Source organism: Trichogramma pretiosum, unplaced genomic scaffold (genome assembly GCF_000599845.2).
Source record: "Trichogramma pretiosum strain Unisexual culture from Peru unplaced genomic scaffold, Tpre_2.0 scaffold128, whole genome shotgun sequence".
NCBI classification, from domain to species: Eukaryota; Metazoa; Arthropoda; class Insecta; order Hymenoptera; family Trichogrammatidae; genus Trichogramma; species Trichogramma pretiosum.
In genome coordinates, this window is record NW_019640818.1 from 109,784 (window position 1) to 134,684 (window position 24,901).

Here is a 24,901-nt window from a genome sequence, read left to right on the forward strand (position 1 = left end):
TAAAAGTCAGGTGAATTATCAGGTGAAAATCATGCCAAATAGTCTTTCTTCGGGTAGTTGAATTATTCGTGTGAGAATATCATCCGGGTAGCCTATTTTTGGCTCCAAGTCAGAACTGAACTTTGCGATGACTTTCTTCGGGTACTCATCATCAAAAAATCACGACTACCCGAAGAAAGTCATCGCCGAGTCCGGATCCTAACCTAGTACCCATCCAGAGTAAGAGCGAAAGCAAGCTTTTAAAATTGTGATTATATTGTAAACTAGTTTTTCTATTGTGGTACTATAAATATAATAAGATATTAAAAGAACTTGAAAAAAATGCATACACACTTCTCATTAATATAAATGCTTCGATACCTCTAGTATAATCAATGAATAGCTCAAGAGGTAGGGAGCTGGAATTGTAACCGACAGATCACCGGTTTAAGCCCAGATCTCGGGGAACTTTTTCACTTCTCTAAAGTATAAAAGTAAATAAATCTTAGATAAATCTTAAAAATAATCTAAATTATTAAGTAAATAATTTAAAAAATTACTGACAATTCTTAATTTAAAAAAAAAAACACCTGAGGATTTTTCACTCAAAATCCACGAGGATTTTACCACAAAAAACCTCGTGGATAATCGAATATCCATGAGGGTTTCCATATATCCATGAGGATTTCTGCAGAAAGTCGCGGGGATTGATATAAAATCAACGAGGATTTTCGTATATCCAGGAGGATTTCTGCGGAAAGCCGCGTGGGTTGATTGAAAATCAACGAGGATTTCCGCGGAATGCCAAGTGGGTTGATCGAAAATCAACGCGGATATCTCATAAATCTACGAGGCTTACGAACGTGGACTCTTTATATGATCCATGTTCCATCCACGTGGAATCAATGTCCGATCCTCGAGGAATCCCTGTATGATCCACGTGGAATCAGGATGGATAATCCACCTGGACATCCACGCAATTTTTTTCAACTGGGTGCTTATACACCTTTGATTTACAGTATTTCACGAGTATAGACGTATATGCATGTAAATATAGCACGAGCCTTACAAGGGTCCTATAATATGTTGCTGACTAAACTGCACGCATAAATACTGTTAACTCAAACGACGCAAGTGATCACAAGAGATAGAATTGTATACGTGTCACAGTTGAGTGGAGGTAGCTGAGTCTCGAGCTTGACGAACGCCGACCAATCGCAACACGCAAAGCAAACAGAGCTACAAAACCTTCAATTATAGCACCTATACGGACGTATAGACACTCGTTTTTCATGGCTAGACCTCCTATATCCAATGCACGTAACAAAGATTCACTTCAAAACAATATTTGTTTTTAGAAAATCTTACTATTACAATATTCAAAGAATATTTTATTTAACGGCTTTTACTTAAAATCTTAACTGCTAAAAGAAACGAAAGATGAAAGTGTCTAGAAGAAGGTTTCTTGGTACATAATTTCCCACACAAATGACATAAATCTGACCTTTAAATGAAATATAAAAAAAATTTCTACTTCAGAATCTAACTTCTCAAGTACTAGACAAATAGTTAAGTTTTTTGTCTTCAATCGAAAGTGAACTATTCATCTTTGATAATTACTTCGTTTTCCCTCACTTTTTTCAGAAAGTTATTTTCAATACAAAAAAAAACTAAATTCGCAAAAAATGAATTGCAGCTAAAATTTCATCTAAAATGTCAACCAGACAGAAATTACAGTATGAAACTTTTTGTCGGGAATATAATTGATTTAAATTCAAATTTTTATCGATCATACGGTTGAAATACAAATGAAAAGATACCCACTTTTTTGAATTTCAGTTTCATAAGACACCCGTTTAAGATTCACATGAAACTTTAAATAATACGCACCTGAGACTGTCTGTTAGTCTCACGCCAAATCCTTTGATGAGTTTCATCTGAATTTGACTTTTTTTCAAGTTTTCCTTTTTCGTAATATGATTAAGAAAATGATGGTTCATGAGTCATAATAAGGAATTTTCGCTATAACTCGTCTTGTTAAATGTTCTATTTTCAAATATGATATTCCTAAAATAGATTATGAACATTGGTTTTACTTTCATATTTTCGTAAACGTAATTAAAAATATTAGGTTGTAGCAAGTGATAGCTGAGAATATTATTCATTACATGTAATACGTTTGATTCTCATTTGTCTAATTAAAGAAAATTTTCTGTTGCAAATATCTCTAACTGAACATAGAAATAGTCATATTTACCTCACTTATAACAATCTTTTGATCTGTCAAGTAAATTCCTAATCATGGTCTGTGAAAAGATTGAGAAAAAAATCTGATCATCATGCGTATATCGTCAAAATGCATAACGTGTATTATGCATTTATAAAAAGTTTATTATTTTACACTTATGATATATTCTAAAATTTTATGGATCACAAAAGAAATTTATTATGCTATCACTACTACAACTATTTCAAGTTTAATAACAAAAAAACGTTACTCATAGAATTTCCAAAAACCAAATTAAAGAATCGAATATATTATACATTAAATTTAAATAATTATTTATTTTTCAATTTTTCTATATTGATCGTAAATTAATGACCAAAATGTTTTAAAAAAGTATTTTAATAACTCCTATACTCAAATAATGGAGTTTTCTAAAAATTGTTTTGAGCTTTCAATTCGATTTTTTTTAAATTAATCAATGATATTTGTTTATGACAATGATATTAGTTAATGAATATTATGCAAAGAAACTTGAGAACTAATTTGCAATACAACAAATGAATATATTTCAATGTTTTCATGATTAAATGTAAAATTAAAAGCCAAATTTTATTTACCCGTTATGAAGAACTTTTTTCAATTTCCGACAGCTAATAAAATTGACGTTTGTATACGTGTGACTCAGAACTTCACAATTACAGTTGTTACAATACGAAGCACGTGGTCACGTACTAACAGAAGCGTCAACACTGAACATTGAACAAGACTTGAGAAGGTTTATTCACTTATCATCTGACTTACTATCTTATTTTAACATTCATAACATATATAGTCCAACCAATCTCTGTTTTGCTCATTTAACTAAGTGCGTGAAAGGCTTCAGTTAAACTTGATTAGTGATTGACACAAAATATAGAAAATATATATGCATTTTTCGAATAAAAAATACTAGATTCTTTAGTAAATAAATTGTAATTTTTAAAAAATCATCAACATATCTACGAATAAATGTTTTAGGTTTATAGGGTGAAAAATATAATAAAGTATAATTAATTTAATTGAAATTCTCATTCATGTTAGAACATTTTTTTAAACATTCTACATTTATGAAGTGTCATACACCAAAAAAGGTTATGCCAATTATTACTAGAACCATTCAATCTTTCAAAATTTATAAATGCGCATGCAGTACAGTAAATTATCGAATTTTAATTTTTATTTTCGTTTATTTTTTTATAAAAATTTAATCTTTTATTTACTTATTACCCTCAGTTCAAAAGGTTTTCACTCATACTAATAAATTTCAAAAGAAATTGCAATGATTATTTAGAACTTAGCTTTTTATGTGTATTCATTCAAACTCTACCGAAAAAAAATAGAAAATATATTAACTCATAATCGATAATGAACTAGGTCACATTAATTTTGAAATTTGATTGCAAAAAATTGGATTGTGAGACATTTGAGTAATTTGTTAATTATTTGTAATTGCTGTATTGAAAACCAGTTTAGTTGATGGTCAGAAAAAAACAATAGAAGAAGAACCAATCGTAATTCGAAATAACATTCAAATGCCTCAAAAATTCCTGAAAATTTCACAAGTATATAATGCTGCAATTCCCCTACGGAAATTCATCGCCACTCTAATTTTTAAAAACTCTTAAAAACTCTTTAAAAGTCTAAATAAGTCTTAAAAATTCTTATAAATGTTCGAATTTTGTACCATGATTTTTAAGAGTTAATAAAACTTTATAAGAGTTTTAAATGATATAAATAAATTTTTTAAATTTATGTGAAACCTGATATTTGGTTTCTGCAATATTCAGACGGGTAAGGCAATTGTTTATTTAATTTAAAAAAAATGTTTACAAGTTACAATAATTGTTATAAAGAGTTATTAAGAGTTGTTAAGAGTTATTATGTGTTGATCAAAATTTTCAATATTTTTAAAGACTTTTTTGATCGGTATCCACAGTCGCCAAAAGTCATGATGAAAAAAATATACAAGCAACTATATGAACAATGTAGAAAAAATAAAAAAAATGGAAAAAAAAACTAAACATTTTTGCTAAGAAATTGTGTATCCACAAGGTTTTATAAATTTTTAAAAACTCTTATTAACTCTTTAAAATCATTAATCAGGTGTACGAAATCCGAACATTTGTAAGACTTTTTTAGACCATATAAAACTTTCTTAGGAGAAACATTTCCGTCGGGGCTCCATTAAATTTTTTGTTATTTTCAAAAAATTTTTGTAAAATGAACTTTTGTCCAATAAAGAATTGTTACAAGTCGGTAATAGTAAAAACTAGCATTTTTTCTGTATAGTACCATAAACCCTCAAATTAAAGCATGATTCGTAAATGTTAGGAAATGCAGTCACAATTATTTGAGTATGCATTTCTAAAACTTATTTTATTATGATAAATTGAGCTTGATTTAACTTGGATTTTGTATGATCTCTTATTACAAATTTTACAAATTTAAAGAACCTTCATACTGACATAAAGACTTTCCCTACCACTAGGTCTCGGATACGTACCGGCCACAATTTTTTAGGGTTTCCTGTTGTTTACTTATAAAGCCCCCTATGTGTAGTTTCGTCACATAGACTCATGTTTTTAAATGTTGCTAAATATTTTTTTTTTAAACTTGAGATTTTTCATACCGAAAAATAAAGCCTTTAAAAAAATGAAAAGAATAAACAAATCTTGTTTAAACTAACTTTTCGAGGGAGATGATCTAAGCAGTTTGAAGACGACCGAGCAGTTAGAGCAACGACTTAGTGACTACTGAATGTATTAGGTAAATCTTATGGATGCGCTTGTCAATTGCTATTATTACAGTTAAGTTATATTGTCACAAACGACTCTTAACCTTTAGAGGGCCGGGATTTTAGAGGTCATATCATAAATAGAAAACTGGCATAAAAGATATATTAAATCATTGATCGATCATGGGAGAAAGGTTGATCAGGGGTTGTGCCAATATATAGGCTTTCCAGCCTTCAAGAGGATAAATTGAGCTCGAGAAATCATCCCCACAAGACTTGTGTGAGTGTCAACCGTTGCTTACATCGAAGCAGGGCTGTGAAAATGAAAATCGTGATTTTTTATTTTAATCTAATTTAATTCTCGATTATCAACATGATTTGTATATCAAAATTGATTTAAATAAAAAAAAAATGAATTTGTGTAAAATCTCATCCTAAATCTCGTATTAAATTTTATTTTAATGATTTACAATAAATTTGACAATTTAATTTTAATGAAATTTTCTGATTAGATAAGAACTGTGTATATAAATCGAGGTACCCTCACCTCCGGATGAGATAATAATGGATGGATTAATGGATAGTATCATATCAACCAAGAAATACATTGTTCTCTTCTCAGAGTGTTATCTGATTGAGTTGTTCAGAGTGTTCTCAAATGAGTTTTAATTATTTTTCGTCTGCGAACCATATAGGTAAGTAAATCACTCATTTGGGGCCAAGCGACTCGTAAAAACTAAAACTCCCTGGAAAAATCCACTCATTACCTTTTTTATTCAAATAACCTGGAAAATCTCATACCTTTTTCATACACCAGGACTGAAAAGAGTAAAAAAAGGAGCCCAAATAATAAAAAAGAACTACTTTTGATATTCACTTTGACCGACATGTTCTGTTTCAGCACGACAAAATCTCCACCATTATTTTTTAAATTTTTTTATGTTTTTTAGGTATTTATAAATATTACTTTATTACTTTAATGGGTTATTTTCGGTTATTTTGGGTTATTTTGTGTGTCGGAGATTTTATATTGCGGAGATTATGTCGGTAACACTTCAGAGATACGACTTAAGTAGTACAAGAGTTAGTTGAAAGAACTGTTTAATTTATGTAACAGACCCTCATGCTAAACTCTATCAAAAACTTGTATCACAACGAGAAATACGGCTGAGCAATAATGAGACGCTCAAAAGCGTCCCTTACCTCGGGTACAACCCTGTCACCTATTCGATCGTCGAATGGCGGTTTCTAAAGATAAGTTGGAAATCTGGCATTAATTGGTCGAATATCTGATCGAATTGTAATAAATTAATCAATTTGATTTGAGGGAACTGGCAAAATATTTAACTGTGATCCATATGAGGTTAATTTCTCAGCTCATTTTCCTAGTTTTAAAATTGAAATTATCTGAGCCTCTTTGAACTGTGATGGAAAGTGAGAAACATGACGAAAGAAGACGAAAACATGCATTGGTTTATATTGTGATAAGTCTTGAAGCTGTGAGAGGCAATTTCTGATATTCATTCTGCCAATAATGTGGTCGCGTAGAGCAGGAACTTTTTCATGTTTCATATTTTTTAAAATATCTTATGACTTCCCTTAGTTTCACAAATTTTATAGGATCGGTATCCTGTGAGCGTAGGGGCGCAGTTTAGAGCAGAGTATACGTTCCTCTTCAGTAATTTGTCTCTGTGGTTGAAAAACTTGAGCCAGATATTGAGCAAATGAATTAGCTTCTTAAGCATTTGTCGTGACTCAGTTCCTTGGCAGGCAGCGTATAATTGGAATAAATTTTTAAGATTTAAGGCTAAGCTTACTAGCTTTTTATAAACGTTTGTGTCGTCTGTAGGTGTAAGATTTTTTCAGATAAGTTTGAAAGTGTTTCTCTTTTCATTTTACAACATAGCTTTAAGTTCTTTGGATATTTTATATAGTTTCCAGTCTTTCTACTTTTTTGCGAATTAGAATTTAGGACGACCAAATGGGTTTTTTTGCGGATTATGCAACCTATGTAGCTAGCAGGATAGTTTTAACCATCACTATTAACACATGTGACTTCTGTGGTTTTGCTTTTGATGTGATATTAGTTTGTAAAGTGGTCGCCTACTCATTTCACAAGTGGCTTGCTGGAAACAGTATGTAGTTTTCCGTATGATTACACTTTTGGTACTTTGGACCGTACGTGTGCTGACTAAAATTGGTGATTCTAGAAACTTTAAGACAGAAAATTTCAATCGCATTTATCAGTAGCTTTTTTAGTGGAAGGATATTTTATACGTCTGAAACTAATATTGGTGATGGCTTTTGTGCTATTTTTTCCTGTACAGTATGAAGAGACTGCGATAACCTGCAGATTGCCCTTTGCACAAAGAGCAGAGAATTTATTTGCTGCAATTTTTTTCGTTTGAGATTATTCCTAGTAACCGAGTGGGGTTTTTTTATTACGTCTTAAATTTTCAAAGCTATTTCTAATAGGAGTGTGCGAGAACCCAATTTTTCGAGGTTTACTGGACTCGAATCGACTCGGAATATACAAATTTTTCGAATTGATTTTGGTAACAAGCTGTTTACGTATGTAACTTTGCAGTAATTCCAACATACTGGTCGTGATCATTAATCAATAGCTTTCGTCATGGCCGTACCCAGCAGGGGGAGGGGGTGTCCGACCCCCCCCCCTCCCCCCCAAAATTTTTGATTTTACCTTCTGCTAATGGTAACCTAAGTTGTAATGAAAACCTAAATGGTAAACTAAGTAACCCAGGTAGCCCCTCCCCCCCGAAAAAATTTTCTTGTCACGGCCCTGGCTTTCGTGGAAAGGTAATTCCAGTAATGAATCTGCTATGGCCAACGTTGTTATTATTAATTATAAGATATAACATAAAATTACAAAAATAAATTGTTTCGTATGAAAAATTGTGACTATTAGTTTGCTCATTTTGCCATTTGGTAAAAAGGCGTATTTTAATTTTTAAAGAAAATATTTCAATATTGGCAAATGTGATAATTAAATTTGTACTTTTATACTACTTTTCATAATTCAGGGGTTTTAAGATTATGAATATGTTCATTATGAACAAATCTAAATTCTATCTCAAGTTTTGCATAAAAAACATAATTTAACAATTTTTTCATATTTATCCCAAAAAAGCACAACAAAAATCAGGAAATGAGAATTCAATTCGAGCTCCTGTACACCTGTGGGATGATCGTCGAGCTTAAGAGTACTTACTTAGTTTGAAAATCTTTTTTTTTTTGGTGAATCGCTCTTGACGGTAAATAGCCTACATCTCGATAAATACAATATAATATGTCCGTAAATAACACGCGTGAATTACAAAAAACAGAATCACTTCACGGAATAACTGAACTAATTAAAAATTTTGATTTTGAATAAGTTTTAATATGATGTCGATGAAATATTGCTGCAGTTTTGCCATAATATTGCCTAGATCGCAAAATTTGTACCAAATTCATAGTTGGTACAACAATACAGCATATTTATAGCGTCAACTAAGATTTTTACTTTCCGTGAGAAAATTTAGTTGTCATTACAACTAATGCGGCACAACATATAATTAACATATAATTGCTTTAACTGTTTCTTAATCTAACTGTCACTCCGAGGGCATAAAAAACTTTTTTTAAATATAAGAATTATGTCATGTTTTGTAAAATTAGTTGTTGCGTCGAAAAAATATTTTTTTAACGGTTACTTAAAGTTTTAGTTGGTGCTTTAATAAAAAAGTTTTTTTTGTTGTACCAAACATGAGTATGGTCGTGTGAGCACTTGGATATTTTTTTTTCATGTCAGGAAAAGGATAAGTTATTTTGATATTCATAACTATCTATGTTTTCTGATCTTGATTAAGGAATAATTGAAAGAAACTTTTATTATTTTTGCTATTCGTGCAGAAAAAACAACAAGCTGAATAATAATATTACAAAAATTATTAAATTTCAAATAAAAAATTTATTTAAAAAAATGAAAGAAAAAAGTTATTTCATTGAATTAAATAAATATTTAAACATCTAATAGCTAAAATTGAACCTATACCGACAAAAATTTTTTTAAATAATAAAAAAGCGTTAAAAAGTTACGTTTCTTGGTATTAGAAACTTGGCAGAATCAATTTTGAAAAACTATAATTTACTTTTACGAAATGAATTTTTTCCCCTATTTTTTCGGAGACTTTATTTTTGATATAAAAGTTTCCTACCCATAAAAAAATTTTCAAACATTTTTTAAGATATTTATAAATATTTAAATATTTTGAAAATAATGTAATATTGTGTATTACTATTTCGGTTCCATTGAATTTTCAATTATGATCAGTGATGAAAAAATACGACGAACTGCTTATGTAAAGTTTTACTTTAAACACTTAATTATTGTACATGCTCATAATAATTAAAAACATTTTTGAGCAACAAGAGTTTGAAAAATAGTAAGCGACAATTTATTAATTGAAAAATTGAAAAATTCAGTCGAAACATCTGTCTGAATAATCTACATATCATTCTAGTTCTATACTTATGTTACATCATAAATCCCCTTACCCTAGGTTATTTTTTTGCTTGAATTCTGTGCACCCTATTTTTTGTTTCTCAGTTACATCCAGTCCCTTCGTTTTTCTACAAACATCCCCTTCAGCTTTTTCTTTCTTGAAAGAGAGTTCAGTACAAACGCGTTGTTACTGTAACGGCCGTTCGGTTCATGTACTTCACTTGATTTCAGATAAAATCAAATATTATGCAACCAATAATAATAGGTTTAGTTGATTTATATGAAATTATTTACCTTTTGTTCGATTTAATAAATTAAAAAGTCTATAAAATCATAATTCCTATTGACACAGATAAAAAACTATCTATGATTATGATTCAAAAAGAATAACTCTAATTCGATTGAAAATTGTATTAAATCATCAGAAGTAAATCATACATATCAGGCCTTTGAGAGCATTAAGGAAATAAAACTTTTACTTTCTATTGTGAAATGATTAGAATTAATCAAAAGTAAGTAACTGTTAATACAATAAAATAAAATACTCGAAAATATTTTTTATTTGCATTTTTTTCTTAAACAAGCTCAAAGATAGTTTCAAACTCAATTTTTGAAACAAAGATTTTAGAAAGACTTAATTAAAACTAAATTATAGTTTGAACAATCTGGAAATGCTTGCATGTGTAAGTTAATATCCTCGAAAATACGCAAATGAGAGTTTTTCAAAATACGGCTGGTCAACTTTAGTCTGATGAGTTAAATTTTGTATGAATTTGAATTCAATTAAAATTTAGAGATGAAACTTTAGCTTCTCTTTAATTTCAAATATATAAACATTTACTTAATACCAAGGAAAAACTACAAAATTATTCTCGATCTAAATTTTTATTCAATAGAGTATCTAGTACTTGACTTATTAATAAGAAAAATGTTGATCTTGTTTCTCAGATTTTATTGATTATTTTTTATGCAAAAAACTATATGTGACACGTAATATATGGGTATGTATATCGACGCTCTCTACGAAGAGTAACACGTTTGTGTGTTAATTTAAATGGAAAAGTGTTACTCTTCGTGGGAAATGTCGATTTGTTTTTTTTTTTTATAAAAATCATAAAACAATTACAAACTAACTTATATTTCTTATGTTTGTAGAATTATATCTTTCATATTTCATCGACAAAATTAAGTATTGAAAACAGTCGTATAAAATCGTAACTCAAACTTTTATTACAGTATATTTACAATTATTTTACCGTAAAATCAAATTGACTAATTCCACAAATAAAACGTGACTTTTTTACATTTGCAGTTTGTACATTGTACTTTATTCGCTTTAAACCTAACTAATGGAGAGCATCTGCAAATTAATATTTTGCACTTGAAATCATATCCAATAAATATACAAACAAACAATTTTAAAATACCTAGTATGTTTGAAAATTCAATTGCACCTGTATAGTTCAAGAAAAATAGTATGCCTCAAGTTTAAAACTTTTTAAATACATTCATATGATTTAAATGAAAAAATGAATCAAAGATGAAAATTTGGTAATCATAGTGCATGCAGATTCTGCCTAATATAAGACATAATTACATATCATCGTGGCTTCAAGGGCTCTTAATTGGCTACAGATCGAAAAAATTTTAATTTCTTATTGAAAAGGACTTCCTAAACCTCTGGATTGAATTTTGTTAAATTTCGAGATGTCAACTTTTTACGACAAGAGTTTTTTTTGTATTCTTTGTGTGTACAATAAAATTCATAAACGCATTAACTTAATGTTATATTTGGAGCGAACTATTTGAAATACAGCACCTAGATCGTTTACATTTCTTCTGATCATGAATGGTTACAGCCACAACCTTGAAGAAACGATGTATTAGCCTGTAGCTAATTTGACACAATCATTTCAAAGAATTATACACAAGTCTGTTGCTATCACTGAAATGGTTCTCTCTAAACGTTACGACAGCAAAACAATTTTGAAAAACCGTAAAAAATCAAAAACAAAATGATAAATAATTCAGACAAAAATCAGCGAAAAACTTTTTTTCTTAACAATTTCGACAAATTTTTTTTATTACTACACCATCTAAATCTATATCAAAATATTTTGATATCCTCAAAAGTGAAATAATATTAGACTCCGCATATCTGAAGTGGTGCCTTTCAAATTGAGCTACAAAAAACAAATTGGTATAAAAACACGAAATGTAAAAAAAAGAATTTCTTACACATCTGCATCAAAATTCTATTGTACTCTAAAACAATTTTAATTAAAACGCTACTTCGAATTAAGAAAAAGCTTTGACCTCTATATACTTAAAAATTATTCATCGTTTTATCTCATACATTATAACACTTTGTTTATTATAATCAACTCACGTAAATCCAATCTTAAGTGTGACATACAGTACTATTATTAAAAACACTGTTGAAATTTTAATCAATAAATTAATCTATTGTAAATTTGTTTCTATTTTTAATTACCACTGAACTAGCTTGATTTTCTTAACAAGTATTCAATGATTCAGACAAAAGATTAAAAATTGTATTTTAATACTGCAAAATTTTCAATTGTAATGTGATGAAGAGATTATTATTATTATTATTATTATTATTATTATTATTATTATTATTATTATTATTATTATCGATTTATTTTTTTTTTAAGTTATAAAGAAAATAAGTATCAGTTACAGCTTGATCATAAAATTAACAGAAGATTTTATTTTAAATACAAAAATTATCTTTTAAAAATTCCTGTATATTATTTTGTCATCACCTCCAACTGACATAATTTTAATAATTTGAGTATACGTGGGTCACTGTTTAGAATACTTCATTCATTTTAACATTTTGATTCATTCTTATCAATTTAGAATATTAATTCGAATTGACTAAAACTAATGCAAAAAGATTTAATAATTCAAAACGATCTGAAAAATTGAAAAGTTTAGCAGAAAAAACTAGGGGATATCATTGTTTCAAATCAAATAATTTTGAAACCTTGAATGAAGCGTTTCATTTTTGTTTTATAGCAAGAAAAGTAAAATGTAACGTTTTTTGATGACAGAAAGAATTACTAGAAAAAGTGCAGTAGTGAGGAAGGAGAAAGAGCTGGTTCATGAGATCAAGGAAAGGGCAAGCAAAAACTACGGGCGAATAAGGATATGTGGGAGTGGGAAAGAGGAGGTATAGACAGTTCTCTCAGTGGGAGAATCACGAGAGTGATATGTACGCTTAATTATCCCAAGATTTCACTGCATATCCTCTTTTGTACAAGAGATTTTATAGTTTGCAAAAATCTTCCACTTGATGATGAAAAAAAAGTCATAAATCATTATCAATTTATTCAATGGGCTCTCGAAATTTTCTCATACATACTTGTGCATAAAATTTCTATTTAACAAAATATTGTATTACTTGTATTATTCAGTACTTGGAACAAATACACTGAAAAAATGTATTTATAGTTAAATTATAGGAAGTCAAAAATTTACTCGATTATAATTTAAAATTAATATCATTTAACCTATTAATATGCACCTTCTTATTATTTAACTTGGATATGTCGTAAATAATAGTAACAAAAAAAGAAATTAAGAAGAAATAAAATAGAGGATTGTTATGGAGAATATGAGTGCAAAAGATAGTAAAAACTGCATGAAAGACATAGGTATTCTATGGTAGGCGGCAGGGGCAGAGCCTCGACCTTATCTGAAGGAAGCTTGTCTGTTTGTTGCTAGTGGGGATATTGTAGAAGATTTCTTGTCTGTAGAAGGGAGAACTCTTGCACTCTGTACATGGCAGGGTACTATAGGTGGGGAACTAAGTATCCATGTCTTTGTCCAACCAGCATACTGCATACCACGAATCTTTTTCTCTCTACGTGCGCGTGCGCCCCTTCTCTGTTCCTCTAGCTTTATGAATATCACGTTCTCTCTACCTCACTTACTTGCTTCTTTTCTTTTCTCATACAGCTACTGTGCGGTGCCTGCTATTGCTACTGTTGTTGTTACCGCCGACGTCTTTTTAGATGTGGTAAAATGGAAAGAGAAAAGAAAGAGAGAGGCACGTGTGTGAGTAAGAAAACGGGGAGAAGAGTAGAGTCTCAAAAGAGAGGGGAATGTTCAAGTCTTACGAAGCAATGCAAAACATTTAGTTGGCAAAAAGTATTCAAGGGGTAAACACTGCCCCGAGAAATAATACGAATTTAAAGCAGACGAAGTGCTTCATGTAGTATTTAAGGACGAAAAACTATAAACACGTTCTGGCGCCGGTCTGACTGTCTGCCTGTTCCAACTTTGATGGTTTTATATTTTCTGCGATCGGGGTGATGTGTGGATATATATGTGTATATAAATATACATGCAATACGTATGGATATGTATATGTATATAATTATAAGTGTTTTTGAAGTTGTTGTGAATATGTGTTAAATTATGTGAATAAATATTGGAAAATCTTTCAAACGCGGAAAACAAATGATGGTGGAAAATTCAGAGTGATACAAAAATTAGTTCAGTATCAGTACTCAGTTTCTTCAAGTGTACCTAATTGTTGAAAGATGATCGTACTCTTTCATCTCTCTAGAATATTAAAATTTTTAAAAATTATTGCAAAGTTATAGATTTATCTTTTCATTTAATCAATATGAATTGTAATAAAAAAGATATTACAAAATTATACATCGATCTTGAACTACATAGTTCATCCAGTCAAAACTATAATCGATGAAAGAATTTCCTGTGAATATCCCGGTCATTTTGAGAAAAATTGGAGTGTGCTAAATTGTTCTTTCAAAAATGGAAGTTCGTGCTATGGAATATCGACCGGTTGTTTCCAGTCTACAGGACTACCATGCATCGATTCCAGACTTAAGTCCACCAAGAAGTCAAGGGTCTTCAACGGGTGCCAATTCAACTTTAGGAGATTACACGCCTCGTTTATATACTCCACCTACACCACCGACAGCAAACGAAGATGAAAAGGTATTACATTATTTAATTTCGATATTTCCAGCTATACTTGAATAAAATATAATCGTCATTGTCAAACACATTGATGAGTACATCAAATTTCCACATTAAGAAAAAAATGAGTGATGATGCATGTACCAATACATTTCATTATTTCGAACGTAATTTCGTTTATACATTTTTAAGTAATAATAGATTATATAATTTTGTTGAACAGTTGAATTCAAATGAAAACTAAATGAAAAATTGTATGCACTGTTAATGTTTCAAAAAGTGATTCTATATTTGATATTTCATTTGAAAACAAATATTTTTTACCGCAATAATTAATAATGTGTTATATAAATCCAAGATCAATTAGAACAAGTTAGAAGCTATATCATTTTTATGATAAAGAGAACATTTTTTATGAGTTTATCATTTTAGAAAATTCGATAATAGATAAAAAACAAAATTTTCCATTTATATTAGATAAAATATTCAGAATATTATTTTAATTAACTGTAGTTTCAGGAATAGTTTTTTTTACTTTAGAATATATAGAATATTAGACTTTTTAATCATCTTTTTTTTTCATTGATAGCAATATGCCTTTGAAAAATTAATTTTACAATTTTTAGATGTAATAGCACCGGGTAGGTTGAGTATAAAATCTTTTTATTATAGCATTTAGTTTTAGTTTTAAACTCAAAATGAAAAAGAGTTGAATTTGTAAAAATGAATAAATACGGCGTGTTTGAACATTGGTGCATTTCATTCACATTCAATTTATGAAAAATCGTGTAATTTATTATTATTGACATTAGTATTTGTAACTTACTGTCGCAAAGAAATTATTTTTCATTTAGTTTTTTTCTTTCAAGTTTATAAATTGAAATTTCGATCAGTTACGTGAAAAATTCCGATAAAATGTAAAAAGAATTTTGTAGCAATAATATAAAAATCTTTACTCTGTGACTACTTTTCGGCTTTTCTGATATAAAATTTTGAGCTATATTTTTTTTATATGGTTTTTGAATAACTCACTAGAGCTCTACCTTGGAGCTGTAACCCCGTATTTGGTAGAGCACATACGCTCCGAGATCTTTCACTTACATCCATTATTATTGTCTCAAAAGAGAATTTGTGAGACTTGGAAATAAAAAAATGTATTATTGATTTTATAGCACTATGTGGCATAAGTTCACATTTACGGCACGCTTTTCTGTGGCATAAGTCGCACATTCTGGCACCGCTGCATTCGCAGGGTGGCAATGGCAGGGTTGCAAAAGGGGGCATAAGTGTGAACTTTGCACAGTACTATAAAATGTTGTTCGATACTCGGGCCATAGGGGACACTTTTCGGCCCAGCTATTAGGACCCTCACTGCGCTCGGGCCCTAAACTACGCCGTGCCAAAAAGTGTTACTTATGGCACTTGTATCGAAAACTACTATTTTGGGGTATTGTCCATTGGCATCTGTAATATTTTGAAAATTTAATGTGCGTATTTTTGGTACGGAATGCAAAATATTTACAGCACTAATATTTCAGAACGACATCTTTTTTATTTTCAAATTGGAGAATCAATTCAGACATATCACAAGGTTTCCTACGATATGTGAAACACCAATTTCATCCAAAATTGTAATATGAATACTCTATTCAGAACGATACTTTTAAGTAAATCAAAATCCTTAAAAAATATTACCTCACTTATTTTTTTTGTCTTATATTTCATTCAAATGTGGTCAAAAAGTGCGTTTTTCCATTATGGAGCATTCAAAACATTTTTTCAATTATTTCGTGATCTGGATTTCTTGTGATTTATTTTCTGATTCAAATTATTATTTGTGCTCGTTTATACATATAATATTACAAAATGAGTTTATTATGAATTTTTAATTGAACTCATATATTTATACTGCATTTGTAAATTCTACCAAACGTAACATATGAAAAAAGATTACATGCTAAATTGGTTAGTCGCTGCATTTTATGTAAACTAGTTTATGGAGAGTCCAATCTTAATTAAAAATTTTGTAAAATATGTATTATAGGATATGATTTAATTTTACGTTTTAATCAACTTATCATTCCTTTAAAAGGCCAAATCAAAATTCAAAACTTAAATCGTATCTGTTGTTTTTGTAGAATCCTAAGAGAATTCAATTCTTATGAGACTTCAGTGTCGTACCATTTTATTTTTGGGATCCTTGGCTATAGCTACAATCTCGGATAAGACTTCAAATTAAGCATCCCTATGTTTTTATTAGTTTTAACACCTTTTTATTTTCAATTTTTACACATTTTTGGATAATTTTATTTGTTGAAAACTCTGTACAGAGGTCCGATCCATTTTCCTGAGGTTGAGTCATATACGCACTCATGTCTTACAGAAACTCCTACAACCAGGAACAGTAGCTTCAACAAATTTGATAAAAAATTCTACTTACATTTAAAAATAGTACTTTACGATACAAGTGCCATAAGTTTGGCACGGCGTAGTTTAGGGCCCTAGCCCAGCGAGGGTGCCACTAGCTGGGCCGAAAAGTATCCCCATGGCACGAGTATCATACTAGTACATTATGAAACAGTGGCATAAGCAGCAGATTATGTCACGGCAGAGTAAAGCGCCCGAGCACAGCAAGGGTGCTTCTGCCGTGCTCATTATGTGCTACTTATGACACGTGTACAATATACTTTTTTTATAGCACTGTGCTAAGTTCACATTTATGCCCCTTTTTCCGAGTTATAAATCGTACATTCTGGTACCGCGGAGTGAGGTTAGCGCACGAGCGCAGCGAGTATGATAGGCGCGACGTGGTGCCAGAATGTGCCACTTATACCACCGAAAAGCGTGCCTTAAAATGTGAGCTTAAGACAAGCAGTGCTATAAAAAATTTTTTTGTTTCACATTTTCATGTCATTCGAATCAACTACATAATTCATTACTATTCATTCAGATAGCATGATTAATGAAAAAGTAAAATTATCTTCCACTTCAATTATTTTAAAAACTGCATTGATTCATGTGATATCAAGATATTAAAAATAATATAGGTCCAGTATTACAATTTTAGTTCATTCAAAAGAGATGAACAAGTTTATTTTCTGAATTTTGTACTATACTTGAATTTTCACACAGCTTTGGCTATGAACATGATTTTCGATTATTAATATAAATTCCTCGTCCAATTTTATATTAAATACCATTATTCAAATATTTTTACTAATCACCCCAGAAAAGCAGAACTAAATTTAAAAAATTAAAATCCAACAATAAGCTTCTGTAGATCACTAAGGAATCGACCTAGATTACCGATAACCCAAGAGTGTCGACATAGTCGGCACCCGTGTCATTTTGGCTTCCACTCGTGTTAGCGTATCTTGTACTCGTCCGAACACTATGCTCGCCTTTTGGATACTTGATGCATAAGTAGTTATTAATTGGATAATGCCAATAATGCGAATTGCCAATGTGTTTTTCCACGATTTTCAAAACATAAAAACGGTGAATAAAAGTTTACCCTTAAAAAAAAATTGGTTTGCAAATAGACATATGATGTCCACAATGCACAATTTTTTAATACATGAATTAAGTATTTTTTTTCGAACATTTTTTTTATAAAATATACTGAAATGTTTTACGAAGCTCTTATAACTTATTATTTTTAATGATTCTATTTCAAAATTGATGTTTCTCATAAAATAATATATTACTGCCTTAGAGTGCTAGACATAGAAAAGTCTCAGGGTGCGTGCAATTAGTTGATAATTCCCAAAGCAGACTATATATGATTTTTCATACCCTGTGGCCCGGAATTTGCTTTTTCCGTTTTGCGCAGTGGCAGGAAAATAGTCACTTTTAGACGCTATTTAATTAACCATGGTGAGAATTCGGTAGGAAACACATGTCATTTAAAAGTTCAAACATTTTATGTCATGGTTTGAAGTGATTTTAGGGTCTTCAAAATATATAATTCCCAAGTTTTTTCACGATTTTGATAGAATTTTACGATTTCGAAGAAGGTCACGGGGCTTAAGTATTTTTAGGCTGAAATGTGTTAAATACAAATTAAATACGAAAAATAAAATATGATAATGTATCTATAATTGAAAAAAGATTAATTAAAATGTTAAAACGAATTATAAATAATAATTTATTCTAATTTTACGTTTAAATGCATGATTTTTTCCTTTATTTGAAAAAATAAAATAAATCATCTCGATATGCATGTATTCTTTTCTCTCTAATATGCATAAGCGTTAAAAAGTTAAGATTAAGTTTAAAACAATACAAATAAGGTTTTAATAATTCTCTCAGATATTTTATCCTCGTTTTTTCAAAAATAAACAACTTGCATTCTTATTAAAACAAATGATCAAACTAAATATTTGTCGCCCCTAAAATGATTTTATTCTCCGATTTTTTTTCTCAAGAGCGGCAAATCAAAGAACTTCAGAAGTGTATTTCTTTGTCGTTTTAAAAAGAATTCCTCAATGCGATGCGCTAACTTGTCGCCAAAACTATAAGAAAGACGCCGACAAAAATATATAAGGGGCTCAATGAATTATAAAATGATGCAGACGCAGGAATTGCGAAATACTTTTTGAATCTGTATAAAATCTAATTTAATTCATTTTTTGTTATAAAATAAGCACCGAAGGTAAAAAGTAATATGCTCGTAATATTCATGAAAAAAAGTTCAGAAATCTTCATCTTACTAATGATAATTTAATAACATATTAGAATTTTTGTTTGGTGATTTTAATTGAATAAAATATTAAATAATAAATGATAATATTTAATAGCGAAAAATTGAAATATTTTATAAGAAAGTTAATAAAATTAAAATATATGGTTCCCTATAATTATAAAATTTAGCTTACGAAATTAAACTTATTAATTGAATTATTTCTAATTATGCTATATCTAGAAGTTATAAATTAAAAATGAATAATGAGTCTATACAAGATCTATCTCGAGGCACATGTAGATTGAAATAATATTTCAAGTCTTTAATTTAACACTAGTTTTTTCAATCTTTTAGTTGTATAACCAATTCGAGTAGAAATTTTACTTTCTAAACGTAACCTTCGACATTCTTACAAGTACATGTATGAGCATAATTATTAAGTTGTTTTATTGGTGTTATGATTACTGAAAAAAGAACATTTACTTTTTATTTTTACGAGTGTAAAATTTTGTATACTATTATTCAAAGCATGAATTTAAATTGCATATAACATTCGATACATAAATAGTAGGTGCGATTTTAATTATTTAATATAGATATTATAATCCTTGTTCGTGTATCATAACTATAATTAATATAGATTTGTTGAAATTCATTGAAAATTTGTTGTTGAAAAATTAAAGATCTGAAAACGACCATAAATTTTTTAATATTTAGATTGTTTCTAAAAAATTTTTTCCAACCAATTGTAAGGCAAATTTTTTTGATAAAACCAGTACTCATGAATATATTACTCAGTTTTTCATGTTTTTTCCTCTGGAGATTATTTTATAATTGAATATTTAAAAATTAATGTCCAATGTGATTTTTTATATTAAATCCCCCAAAGGTAATTGCTTATGATGGTTAAAATAAGTTTTCTATTGAAGACAATTCCAATATCTGTACGTTTATTTATAATAGCAGTGCATATGTAAACATGCCTCAGCTAAAATTTCAGCTAGCAAAATTTCAGCTAGCATTAAATTTAAAAAAAATGTATAAATTGTATGAAAATTTTGCAGATTTGATAGAAGCGTAATTAATATTTAATATTAAATATTCACTTTAATACATTTTTTTTAACATTTGATGTAAGTATTTCCTACCAGAGGATTACGGAAATTTCGTGATTTTTTCACGAAGAATTTATAAAAATGTATCGAAGTCTCGAAATTATATTAATTTTATTCAACTTTTTAAAGGTTAAAGTAGAATTTTTAAACATTGCAAAACTTGTACAGAATATTTTTTTAAAATTTTCTGTGGGAACCTTAAGATGACTCTTTACCTAAACTTTTTTTCATATCTTGGTCTTGAAATTTTGGGAGAACGTTAATGAGTAATTCAACGATCTCCCTGCAAAATTTCATACGCTGTTGCCATACTAATTTTCGAGAATTAAGTCATCGAAAATTGACTTTTTAACACGACCTGTATGAGTGCACATCTACTTTTGGACGCTTCTTATTGAATAACTCTCAAAATATATCATACACTCTTCAAAAAACTGATAATATAAAGTTGAAGGTATACGCTTTCGATTAGTATATTAAAAAGTACATGTTGACATGCTAATTATTGTAATATTTTCCCGAGAAAGTGAATTTTTATGGTCCGATTAAGGTTTTGTCGTCCGCTAAAGAGGAGAGGGGACGCTTACAACACTACAGCATGAGACCCTCGGGTACAACAAGAGTCAAAACAAACTAACAAAGCTCGTATTGACTAGCCGAGTCAGTAAAGAGTCACCTTAAGAACAAAGATTTTTTCAAACATTTTGCTTAAGAATGAACTAATCAGATTTTGTAAAAGCAAAACTTGATCTCTATACCCACAAAACGAAGCAGTAATGATCTATGCACATAATATTACTAGTATTGAAAAAAAAAATTATAAACCTTCATAAAATTTAAAACACACTAAACACATTTAAAAGACACTTTTGATCAATGCAAAACGCTATAAAAGCCTAAAAAAATGTTGTTAAAGTCTTAGAAGTTTTTATCAAACACTTAAAACTTTTATAAATGTTTTATGATATTTATATTAGTCCAAAATTAAAACTTTCATTGAAAACTTATAAAAGTACACTGTCCGTGGACTAATTTTGTCCTTTTGACACGAATTCGGACGGTATGGGACTTGTATAAGCATACGACGTTCCGTAATTCAGTGGACAAAATTAGTCCACGGAAAGTGTATATACAATTTTTTAAAAATAAATGAAAATTATACGTTCTTTCCATTTCCGTCGGGTTTTGATACGAAAACAGTCAATAGTTTTCAACTTTTGACAGTAATGATCGACTATCTAAGGAAAGTCGCAATTTATCCGCTCGTTTAAGTTTCTTGTGTAAAACGAGGGGTTGCAGCACAAGCTAAAAGCAAGCGCAAAAAAATATATCAGATATATCACTGCATGTATTATAAGTAATAAACTAGATTCATTTTCTCGGACAATATTCTCACATGATTTCATATGTTTCTATTATGCAATAAATGAATCATTAAAAAACCTTATTTGTGTTGTATTTATCGAAATGTGCTTGAACGTGCGTGCTACTCAAAGAAAAACGTGTCAAGCCATGTTTATAAATGGACGTACTGGACACATCCAAATACTAAAATAGTACTTTGGCTCTTTTATCACTTTTTCTATCACCAACTCTTATTAAAAAAATCGCTGCCAATTCTTTGGCAAAGAGCTTTCTCGTAGTAACATTGTCCTTCATATTTCATTTAAAAATACTCATCGAGCAATTTTGAAAACTTAATCTCTGTGAACAAATGAAATTTCCCAAAAATATAGATACAAACATTATTCTTCTTCCGATATAACTTTTGAAATAATTGATGCATGCTAAAGTTTTTTATTGCATGCTCATCTGTCATATGTACCTTTTATTATTTAAATTAGTCCCGTGAACACCTGAACTGACCTATCATTACAAAGCTCTGTGCCGCATGAATTTGAATGGTATCTTTGACCACTCTTGATTCTAAAGGTCTTACAATTTTTTTAATAACATTCTCTTCCACTGCATCCATTGAGAAATATACTATTTTTGACTTTTTTAAACTTTTTTGATATTCTCAGATTTTTCAAGACCATTGAAAAATTGAACAAATTAGGGTGGTATCAGTCGACATTCCAGAATAGTCTGTGAATTTTTTGGTGAAATAAGTTTGGGTTGAACTTAATCAGATTTCAACATTTATGTTTTTTGCTACAGCAGTATAAGCTCTTGAAGTGCTCCGACTTTTTAAATGTACACTTATTCTGAACGTTTGGACATTTTTAAATAGAAGAGGTCTTTGGAATTTTTTTTTTAAGTTATTCTATGCCAAGTTAGACATTTTTCAAATATTTGTAATAAGCTCGAAATTTGGAAAGATGCCAAATTCTGAATGCTAAAAAGTTACACTGGTTTAACATCGATTCTGTCTGGTCCAACAGAGTGTTGGAACGTGTTTAAGCATAGGAAATTCCATCAGACAGAATTGATGTTAACCCAGTGTATACAGATGACCCGAAAATAGCTAATGACGAAGGTGAATTCAGAAATAGACTCTTTTAGATAGGTAACACTAGCTCTTTTTGATGAACCAATTAGCAGTTTTACAATAATGTTTAAAACGTGATTAAGGGTGTTTATTATTCTCACCATATTGATATGATCGATGATGCTACATCTTATTTGAACTAATTTATTTTTTTTTTGTTCCAGATATTTAGAAATAAAGCGGATCTTCAGTTACATACACAAATTCACATGAGAGAAGCTAAACCATATAAATGCACTCAATGTACAAAAGCATTTGCAAATTCTTCTTATCTATCACAGCATACTAGAATTCATTTAGGAATAAAACCATACCGTTGTGAAATATGTCAACGAAAGTTTACGCAATTGAGTCATTTACAGCAACACATTCGAACTCATACTGGAGATAAACCTTATAAATGCCGTCATCCCGGTTGTAGTAAAGCATTCAGTCAGTTGAGCAATTTGCAAAGTCATTCAAGGTGTCATCAAACAGATAAGCCCTACAAATGTAATTCGTGTTATAAATGCTTTTCAGATGAACCTAGTCTTCTGGAACATATTCCAAAACATAAAGAATCGAAACACTTAAAAACTCATATATGTCAATATTGTGGTAAGAGTTATACTCAGGAGACATATTTAGCTAAGCACATGCAAAAGCACGCTGAACGTACTGATAAGCGACCTCCTATTATTAGTGCAAGTCTTAGGCCTGCAATACATTCAATGGCTGCAGCCGCTGCAGCTGCAGTTGCACATCACCAAACTGATCATTACTGGTCCAAAGTCAGTTCTGATTCTGTACTTAATGATCTCCATGAACGACTCCCTCATCACCATCATTCTTCTTCAAACCAAGACTACCATCAAAGCCAAACACAAAATGAAATTTTATTGTCTCCTCCGACTCAATCTCATCGAGAAGTCTTGGAAGCAGCCGCTGCAGCTGCAGTTGTAGCCGCATCCGCTACATCCGATACTCGTCAACAAACGTCGCATTCAAATCATTCACATGGACATGGCCATCAATCTGCAAACAATCCAAATAGCAGTTCAGCATTCACTCCCATTTCATCTATTTCAATTAATTCGATTTCTTCAATGCAGCATTCTTTAAATCCACTAAATCATCTCCACTACTCCACCAGTCATCATTCTGGTCCAAGGCCGTACATTTATGAGGCTTTTAATACTTCTCAAAAGTCGCCATCAAATCTTACTTCAGTAACTTGCAGTGTAACATCTTCCACGTCATCTACTCATACATCTTCCACACCATCCTCAAATCAAAGTACGTCTTTCCCGAATCAACTCATAAGTTTACATCAAATTCGTAATTACGCTCATCAGCCAAATCTAAGTAACCTCAATACTCTGCAAACGAATACGGAAAATCATACTCTCATCGGAGGTATCAAAGATAAGCAGTAAATATTAAGTATTAATATATATATTCTTAAAATGTGGTGCTATTTAAATAAGTAAGGCTAAAATGGATATTATAGATATTATTATTGAATATTTAATATTTATAAGATATTTAAATTACCCAGAAATCATTTTAGTAATAGACATTGGAATGGAGAAACTTATTACCATATGATACACAGATCACCTCAGTACTTGGATATCATCAAATTGTACGTGACAAAATAAACAACGCATAAAAAATATTCATTATTACTTAAAAAAATAACAGTAATAATTGTAATAATAATAATAAAAATGATAAAAATAATAATTATTATAATTATAATAATTACAATAATAATAACAATAATAATGATACTACTACTAATAATAATAATAATAATAGAAATGGTAATGATATATATGTATAACATATGATGAAAATTAACTCAAAATCAATACAAATGAATCCTAAAATTGCTCGTCAAGTAGCAAAAAATAAACGCATTTTAGATGCATGTTAAATTAATATATTCATCGTTTTGTTTTTTTTGTTGAAGATTTTTAAATTTGAAGTGTAGATAGAATAGTGCTTTATAAATTGTTTTATGCAAAGAGCAATAGTTTTAAAATAAATGTCTCTTTGAATATGGTTTGGATTTAAAAATCCATTTAGTAAAATGTATCAAACCAACTAAAGCACAGCTTATGCATACCTATTCATACGGAAAAAAGCTTTTGCTAATTTTTTTTT

The 24,901-nt window shown here is 29.8% G+C and overlaps 2 protein-coding genes across 5 annotated transcripts in view; one reads left to right on the forward strand and one right to left on the reverse strand.

Moving 5' to 3' along the window:
• The window catches only part of LOC106649726, a 64,511-nt gene extending 61,580 nt beyond the window's left edge, over window positions 1-2,931 (reverse strand). For 2 of the 4 annotated variants that reach the window (XM_023462562.1, XM_023462555.1), the window contains exon 1: window positions 2,824-2,931. The gene's annotated coding sequence lies outside the window, so the exon portion shown is untranslated. Of the gene's footprint in view, window positions 1-1,869; window positions 1,952-2,236; window positions 2,286-2,823 lie in introns of those variants that run through there. The other 2 variants (XM_023462556.1, XM_023462559.1) reach the window with 2 other exon arrangements.
• Window positions 2,932-13,476: 10,545 nt separating this feature from the next.
• Window positions 13,477-24,408, forward strand: LOC106649806 (zinc finger protein rotund-like). The gene is made up of 2 exons (XM_014367435.2): window positions 13,477-14,481; window positions 22,918-24,408. The coding sequence occupies exons 1-2, from the start codon at window positions 14,296-14,298 to the stop codon at window positions 24,166-24,168; spliced, it is 1,437 nt and encodes a 478-aa protein (XP_014222921.1). The 5' UTR covers window positions 13,477-14,295; the 3' UTR covers window positions 24,169-24,408.
• The last annotated feature ends 493 nt before the right edge of the window (window positions 24,409-24,901 follow it).